We start from the raw sequence: 9625 nt of genomic DNA on the forward strand, positions 1-9625 counted from the left end.
CAACAATGGCTTTCAGTCTTTCCCGCCTCTAGCTGAACGGACGTCTTCTCTCCAAGCTCGCAAAACCAAGAGTCCTGTTTCCTCTCCTCTATCTTCAATTTTCACTGCTCGATCCAATAAATAATCGATTGTAGTACAATCGCTCTGCTTTATTTGCTATGATTTGCGATGTAATTAATTTATTGATAATTGTCACTTTCTTCCATTTCTTCTTTGAATATTCCTTTTCCATAATTACTGCATAGTAACAACAAAAGTTGAAAAATTTTAATCCATATTATCAAACACAAACAACCTAACGAATACTTCGGAAGGACGCGCACCGCCATCTTTCTTGTTTCGAAAAGCGTATTTATTTTAGATAATGAAAACTGGTTAGCTTGCTTCTTGATCCAAAACAATACCAAAAAGAGTATATTACAATATATAGTTGACCGTAAAAATTGATATAAGAATAAAAATACAAAGATAAGAATAAAAATAAAAATAAGTAACAATGGCAAATTATCATTGTATCTTATCTTTGTATTTTTATTCTTATCATTGTATCATTTTGTATCTTTTTAGCCCTGATGAAGCCCTACAAAGTGGGGGGAAATGTTGGAAAAATAAATAGTTGTAAACTGTTTTTATTTCTCCTTTGACCGCAACCCTGACCATCTTCCTATATATTTAATATTTAACCTTCTCATCTTCAAAAGTATATTTTAAATCTGAGAATAAGTAAAAACTATTAAAATTCCTTTCATTTATTTTAAATAAATATTGAATATTACAATATAATACAAATTATACCTTATTAGTTTCAAGTTTACCAGAGCTATTAAGGGGGTCAGGGAATCTGAGACTTATAAAACCAGTTAGGACCGGGCTAAGGACTTTCTTGTAAACAGATTAGCAAAAGTTTGCAGGTTAGGATAGAATAAAAAAACAAATGGTGAATATTTAGATACTGAAAGGTTTATTAGAAAGTTATATTTATTTTTTTGCTTTTTTTGTGCAGATTGCTATAAGCCCATAGTTGATAAATGTTAATGTGCAAAAACCTTTTGCTTGATATAGTGAGATGGTTTTTACATATTGTGGTTTTAATCAGTAGAGCAATTTAAAGAAAAAAATATATAATAAATAAACATAAATTATAAATAATCGAAAATTAAATAATTGATACACTTGGTTAAAAAATCAAATATTTTGTATGTTGGTAAACAAGTTTTGTACAATTCATGAGCAGTTTTCTCGTTTTGTTTATTAGCATGTGTTTGTATCTTTTTAGTAATGTCATCTCAAAAATTTGTGTAATGCCTTTGGCCTGTTGAATCAAATAATTTTTACTGCTATTTAGTTAAAAATTCAAATAAGTTTCATAGCTGCCTTTCCACTCAGATACTTAAGGCTGCTGAGATGGAGCGATGATAAATTTGAAGATCTCGATTGGGAGCAGAGCTTCAAGAGATACTTGATGACACTTCCAGCCAGCCCTTCTGACCAAAAGCTGCTCATCAGTATACTTCAAGTATTGACACAGTTGATCGGTGAGAAACTTCAATCCTATTTTTATATTTGTCTTTTTAGTATTTCTAATAATTATCTTCAAATACTAACTGCTATCTATTTAAATAGAGATTGTGAAAAGTCAGTCCGTATGGATTTCAAAAGTCATCAAGGACCCAACAAATATGCTGTATACAATTTTGGCGCAGTCCACTGTAGAAGAGACAACTGTCTTGGTTAGTCAATTTTTTTTATTTCTGATAAATATTTATTGTAAGATGCCTTATCAGTAGATGTCAACAAAGGCTAATATTTATGAAATTTACTTCATTAGGAATTCAAATATGCTTTTGTTAATTATTAGGAATTAAAATATGCTTTTGTTAATTATTAGGAATTAAAATACGCTTTTGTTAATTATTAGGAATTAAAATATGCTTTTGTTAATTATTAGGAATTAAAATATGCTTTTGTTAATTATTAAAATTAGGTTCTTGTCCATTAAACACTCATAAAAAATCTCACTATTACTTCCTAAGCTAATTTTTACATAGCTTGTGGTGGTTAAAAATGAACTTGCCAAAACTGCCGGCCAGTATTAAATAAATAAAAATAAAATATTACTAATAAATATTGTTTTATTTAAAGGATAAATTCGGAAATAAAGAAATTTCAAATAGCAGCATAAAAGGATATATTTCCAGGTTATGCAAAACAATAATATAAGAACTAAAAAAAAAAAAAAGGATAAAACAAAATTTAAAATAAAATGTTTCTCAAAGGTATAAAAAGTAAAAAAAAAATTTTACTGATAATAAAAAAAATTAAACATCATTAAATTAATAAAAAAAAGTTTATGGTTGGAAGCTTTGAACTCACAATCTCTGACTTACGGCAATCTTGTCTTTGCTGAACAGTTGTTATTGTAGACTGTGCCACTATGTCCCACTGAGGGCTGAGTAACAATTGCAATTGTAAATTCTCTTGTGAAAGGAATAATTTCTGATTTATTTTTCTTCCAATTTTGCTGCTGGACATAAGGATAGACAGTTTTTTTTATTTATTGAAATTTAAAACTAAACAAAAAAAAAATACAATAAGAAATGTGATAAATGTTTCAGAACACAATTGAAATTACCAAATGGTGGTACTTCAATCATTGTTTTAAATTAGAAGATCCACTAGTGGCCATCTCCTTTTCAGGCACCTTGGAGGATTATCAGGAATTGCTAAGAATGAGAGAATAAGAATTAATGGGTTTGGGTGGGTAAGGGTTTTGGAACGAAAGGAGTTGTATCTATTTCTGGCCAAATCTACAACCATTGGGATGTTGAAGTCTTTAGAGATGAGTTTATTTCTGATGTATTAAGGAGCATCAAGGATTTTGGATTGTAAGGATTGGATAAAGGAGGGATTCGATGATTTGGTGGAGCCTCAAAGCTCGATTCCGGATGTCCAGGTCTGATTATCATAGTGTATAAGAGTATTTTGTAGTATATGGGAAGTTTAGAGCATTTGTCAAGTAGGTGTAGTAATTTGATTAACAATTAAGTCAACTTTGTTTAAATAAATAATTCAATTTTTATCCATTTTTGTCTCAAACACATTTTATTTTTCTTATAAGTCCGTCGTTTCAGCCAATCCGGCCATCCTCGGGGACATCTTAATACAATTTTAGAACTAAAATATTTAAACACTCAGCTTCATGTAAAAAAGTTTTAACAAGTGATTGTGATAAATGAATTTTAATTTTTGTTTTTAATGTAAAAGTTGACTAATTAGAAATTAGTGTTGTGACCTGGGCAGAATAGCCTGCATGAAGTTGAGTGTTTAAATATTTTAGTTCCAAAATTATATTAAGATGTCCCTGAGGATGGCCTGATTGGCCGAAACGACGTACTTAAAATAAAATGTGCTTGAGACAAAAATGGATAAAAATTGAATTATTTATTTAAACAAAATTAACCAGTCTCGAGAAAGTGTAAAGATTATAAATCAAGTTAACTTTCTTATCACTATCTCTCCACTTGTCATGATGCCAATCCTCTGAAATAGAATTTACTACACTTGAAACCTGAGACCTCACAACACTATCCACGAGCTTCTAAGTAGCAGTCTTGCTCCTCTCTCTTTGAGCATTCGAGGAAATCTGTCTTCTCTATCCCAGTCTGCCGATCGGTTGATTCTCCCTTCAAAAAAGTAGTTCCTTCCACTGTCATAAATACAGCGCTTCCTGCCATTGTTTTAGTTTAATAATATACTTAAAATAACAATATTATATTATTAATTTAATTAAATTAATTACCACAATTGTATTCCTAAATGCAGTGGGCTGTATTATATATTTATTACAATCAGCAGTTAAAATGTATAAAAACCAAAATGGCCGACCACACTGGCACTTAAAGAGAGCAGACAAGGTGTGACAATGCACTATAACAATAAAAATGTCCAAACAAACACATAACTACACATATAGGGCTGGTGATGAAAAATACTAGATGACTAATTAACAAAAACTGATTTAAAAAACATAGAACATCAGCCTGTTGTTAGACGTCACCTTTCAGTTAAATAGGAATTTTAATTAAGTAAAAAATTGATTGATACCACGTTATTATGTAATAATATAAGTAATCAATATATGTTTTCACATTGTATATAATTAAGATACTTTAATTTTTTTTATTTTATATTAGAGAAAGGAGATGTCAATGGAGTTATTAGTTTTGGTTGAGAAGTGCCTGCGATACAGTCCACGCGATGATTGGGAGTCATTGGCTATGATACTGCTTCAGTCGTTAAACCACAGTCACTCGCAGAAATTTTACAGTCTAGGTAATTTGAGTCATTTCATTAATTTAATATATTATTGAATTAATTATATATAATTTTTTTGTTGATTTACTGAAGGTAGAATAAATTTGTATTAAAATTTTAAGAATTCTGTCATGGAATACATAAGGGGTATTCATGATCTTTGGTTTAACATGTTAAAGCGTGTTAAATGGAAAAACTCATGTTAAATAAAAAAAAATTGCCTTCTGTTACCGTGGTAAAACGAAATAACATTTAACATGGCTGAGAGTCTGTTACCAGGTCTGTTAAATGGAGAATGACGTCACACAATAGACCAGTTGAGATCGCCGCCATTTTTGTTGTTGTGACAGCTCAGTTCTTTCGTGTGTTTGTGGTATTCATATCCCTGTTATTAAACCAGAATGGATAATTTTAATGATACATTTGAGAAAAAACAATATAATTTCATTCTACTATCTGAAAATTTGTAAACGCTCGCCAGATAAAAATCTCACTATATGAACCATGTAATTATTCTTGGGGACATATGTCCCAGAATAAAGTTATTTTTTCATTTCATTTCATAAGCTAAACTTTCACACAAATTCCACTTTTTACTCACTCTAGGCATGTTGTAATTAATTACATAAATCAAAACTGAAGTAAACAATAACATGAGGGTCTGGAAGGAAGGTTATAAACATAAAGGCTTATACAACAAGTTGCTGAGAAAATCCACTAGGGGCTCTTATGCATTTAACGTTTAACATGACTTCAAATAGGGCTGCTCACAATCTTATAGTTATAACATTTAACATAACATCATGAATACCCCTATTGTAGTTTCTAGAATTTTCATGCTTTCAGACTGTGGTGTCGATAAGACAGTTTTCCTTGGATCACTCAAACCTTACTTTTGGCACTGATGCCCTTTTTGAAATAAATGATTCAACTAATGGTTCAGCTTTACATTAATTTCAAAAAGGCATATGATTATATCCTGAGTTGGGCAAAAATTAGCTATAGTTGCTACTAACAGCTAAAATTGTCATGGATACGATATTTATTTATTAATGATTCATTCATGAATAAGGGTCATCTCCATGGTAATTTTAGCTATTAGTTTCAACTATAACTCCCATTTTTGCCTATCTCTGATTATATCAGTGACCAGAAGCTGTATAGTATTTTGATTAAACAGAGAATACCAAAGAAATCAGTTAACTGTTTCCCGTTTTTATGCAGAGTTGAAATGGCTTTATCCTATTTCTTGGCTTCCTTCATCTTCCAAGTCATCCAATCCCGCCATCCATCATACATCTACGAGCTCCTTCAATTCAAATCCTCCATACGTTCCTGCAATACCCGTTCACGATCTTCAGATTTATATACAAGGGCCCACTGAACGGCTGCTTTCGATAGATCGTTCATTACCCGAGCCTCATCTTTATGGAACTCCATCCCTTCCAACATCCGTCGCTCCAATACCCTTCCTACCTTTAAATCCCGCCTGTTCAATCATTTCCTATCCATTCAGACCCAATAAAATTGTAAATTAATATAATTGTAAATATGTATGTAAACTATTATATCATTCTTAATTATTTTTACATAGTTTTCTTTTCTCTTTTTCATTTATTTATTTTTTTTATTGTTCAACTGATAAAAGTGAGAAAGTAACCTATAATTATTTTTTTTATTATGACTGTTTATATTTCTTTGTATTTTTTGTTGATGTATTTCTGAGGCTCCTCAGTCCTCATCTATTGATTTCTTTGTGTTATTCTAAAGGGAATCGTCCCAGAATAAATAAAGTATTATTGTTATTATTATTATTATTATTATTATTGAATTAAGCTCTAGAATAGATCTAGTAATGTTTTTTAAAACATATAATATTAATTTTTTTTCTTCATGACAGCTTACATTAATTATTAGTATTTGCTCACTGCACTAGTTGTAATTAATATTGTTGATCAGGTAATAAATAAATCAAAACAATATAACACACGTAAATACCTTGAGCACATAAGATAGGATCATTGTTCGGTCAGAGCCGGATACACTAATTCTGACTATTCTTCTACAATTTAAATCAATATCTTAGCGTTAACCAAACTGTCAATGTGGAAGAGACTCAACACTGGTCCTTGCTTGATAGTTCAGTGTGTTTACTGTTCTTGCCATTCAGTAATTAGTATTATTTTTTTATATATCTAATAATGACATTTATAACTTCCTCCTTTGAGTCCTTTACCTCATTCCGACAATCTTATGTCTGTCTGGCTCATCCTAGCAACTAAGATTGTAATATCTGTTATCAGCATTTCTAGTCCACGTAGCTTATTCCAGCAACTACGACCGCCCTATCCTTTGCTATGTATCTGTCTTCGGGATGCCAGGATAATCTCTGAAGGCAATTATCCAAAAATAAGTTAATTAATTAATATTGAGTCCTGCAAAACTATTATTATAATTGGATTCTTTTCCAAAGGCCTTTTATGTGTTTAGCAGTTACCAATTGAATACCTTTATATTTATAAAACATTGTTACCATTAATTATATAATATAAGAAGGGGTTGTATTGTGTAATATGATATTAAATAAACTACATAAAGGAACTAAGTATTTATTTACAATGATTGATAAATGATGTTATTAAAATGATTGAAATGATCCAGACAAATGTTTGCCATAAAATATGATTATTACATTATAACATATTACCTAATATGTACACATAGTTGCTGATTTAAGTGGTGTGTGTCGAGTATATTGGTGTCGCGTTGTCATAAGGATGGCGTTCCAGGTCTCATAGGCCCATCTTAGAACTTTGTCTTGTCAAAATGCATCTTGCTGTCCCTTCGGTCTTCTTACTTCTGCCCCCACTTGTTAAAAGGCGACTCCTTTTTGGAATCCTATTTCTCATTGGTCTTAGGTGACAAAACACCCCAAGGCCTGAGAGAGGGTGGGAAACTTTCTGACATGATCGCTTTCAGCATATGGCAAGAAAGGTGTGAAAAGCTCTTATATGAGACCACTGTGGTATACAAACACAGTTATCCCTGTGAACTGTCTCTTGAGAGGTATCCCACCTTGGCCAGGTATTGGAACATATGGCAAAAAACCTTAATAATATTGATAATTGTTAATACCTCGATACATATCACCTTTCTTTTCTCTGTTCTAGTCCTTAGCACTTATCCAGCAACTAGAACTGGCACCTTCTCTATCTATCATCCCCTCTACCTACGTCTGGGTTCAGGACTCATCTCCTGGCACAATCGGTCCTTATTTCATAAATTACTGGACACGTATTGTCGAGGCCATCTCTCCTCTCTTTCCTTATGCTTTCTTGTTCATCCACTTTATTAGTTATGTTCACCACATCTAATTACTGTTATTTTTATATAACTTTATATCTACTGCTTTAATTTTTTTGTACTATTTATAACATATATACTACTTATAAAAAATATTAAAAAATTGGATTTATAATCTTGATCTGTTTTTAGCTGTCATCGACCGATTACTGAGTGTCTTGATAACTACAGCAGAACAGAACGATGGTCCTCTTAAGGTTTCTCAAATTCCATTATGGAAGCTATTAGCAGCCTTCCACTGTCCATCGCAGACTTCATTTATGGGATTGACAATAACCAGGCGTCTCCTTTTCGTTCTTAATGTTATCAATTGCTCCTTCAAGGTTGGTTATATTATCTAATATTTACTAATATATATTATACATATAATTATTCTATATACTTTGATTCAAACAAGAAAAATAAATTGATCACTAGAAAGAATGAATTATTTTTACTTTCACTTACCTAAATATTGAATACATAGTAAATAGAAGTATTGTGATCATGAAAAATTTTGAATTCGACTTTTTGACAAAAACACACATTTTGAGGTTCTCTGAATCCAAAGAACCAAGTCTCACAAAATGGTCTGAGTGCACAATTTTTTCTAGGTTGATTCAACTTTTCCAAGAAAATGAATAGGAATATAGGTGTATTATAAACCAATGGAAAGCCAAACATTTTGGAAAAAATAATATTTAATTTATAAGACTTTAGAAGGTCTTTTTAACTTCAAGGATAGAGGTACCTTATTCTGAATTCTGTGGTTACATTGGTCAATAAAGTTTGTTCTCCTTTAGGAACTCAAATAGGTTCTTCCAATTTTCTGGCGGTAAGGCTTGACGTTGTCCCCAAAGACCAACAGAGGTTCTTGATGAGTCGAAATGTGAACAGTGCTCCGTTGTTAAGATACACTTACAGCTAAAACATATCAGTGGAGGATTCCCTTCAAGGAGGTGCTTATGGGTTAAACTTGTATGTCCGATCCTGAATCAGGCTATGATGATTTGTACTCGACAATTTCTGAAGATTATTATAACAAATGAAAGGTCTATCATGAGATTGAATTAAACTGGTAGGCGCATGTGCAGTACCTTTTGGCAGTCTAACTAATGTTTTCGTGCCACCATAGTTATTAAATAGTTAGTTTTTATTTCAATATAACCTATATATGAGCCTTTTAATTAATAGGAGGACTAACTCAAACCAAGCATTGAATAAATAGTTAAATCAGCAGTTTTCTTAGCCCCCAATCAAAATTCATTAATATCAACCATAAATGTTCTGTTTCGGCCACCCTTCATACCTGTAGTTAAAATAGATTTAGTATTTAACATTCACATTCTCTCTTGTTTAACCAACCTTTTTAATAAATAAATTATCTTTCTGTCACCTTATGCCTTATTTCATTAAATTAATTTCATACAGTCCACAACCAATATCCGACCAGCCATTCAAAGGTAAAGTCACGCCTGGCCTTAGATTGAAGGTGCACTTCATACAATAATGTAAATTTATATTTCTGCCATTAGGGTGGTAAGTGAAAGTTGTGTAATGCTCACCTTTTTAAACATTTATTTATTTTTATTTTGCCTTATTTTAATCAAATAATCAAAGTTAATTTAATTGAAAGTTTTTGAAAAAGCCTTGGAAAATTTTGTCTGGTTTGGTTCCAAATAATCCACTTGACAAGATAAAGAGTTTTGAGGGAATGATTTGTCTCAAAAACTAATTATTTTCTTAAATAAATCAAAAATTAGTATCCAATTCTGTCTCAACAGTTTATTTCTCACTAGTCCAACGTTTCGGCCATTCCAGCCATCTTCAAGGACATCTTCAATAAAAAACTCCTCCTCACATTAATTCACAATTTCTATTGCAGGCTATTCTGCCCAGGTCATTTTCTTTATTCTAATTTCAAAACCTATTTATTTAAAATTTAAAAACATTAACATTTATTTTTCTC

General features: G+C 31.3%; 1 protein-coding gene across 1 annotated transcript in view; it reads left to right on the forward strand.

Moving 5' to 3' along the window:
* Positions 1-9625, forward strand: part of LOC106680568 (rotatin) — a gene marked incomplete at its 3' end in the record, with an annotated part of 57621 nt that overhangs the window by 30727 nt on the left and 17269 nt on the right. Inside the window, 4 exon segments of the mRNA XM_014420358.3 lie at positions 1387-1535; positions 1624-1730; positions 4194-4332; positions 7810-8000. Of these exon segments, the coding sequence (XP_014275844.3) occupies positions 1387-1535; positions 1624-1730; positions 4194-4332; positions 7810-8000 (586 nt within the window).

The sequence above is a fragment of the Halyomorpha halys genome, unplaced genomic scaffold (assembly GCF_000696795.3).
Source record: "Halyomorpha halys isolate HHAL.00 unplaced genomic scaffold, Hhal_1.1 Scaffold268.1, whole genome shotgun sequence".
Taxonomy (NCBI): Eukaryota; Metazoa; Arthropoda; class Insecta; order Hemiptera; family Pentatomidae; genus Halyomorpha; species Halyomorpha halys.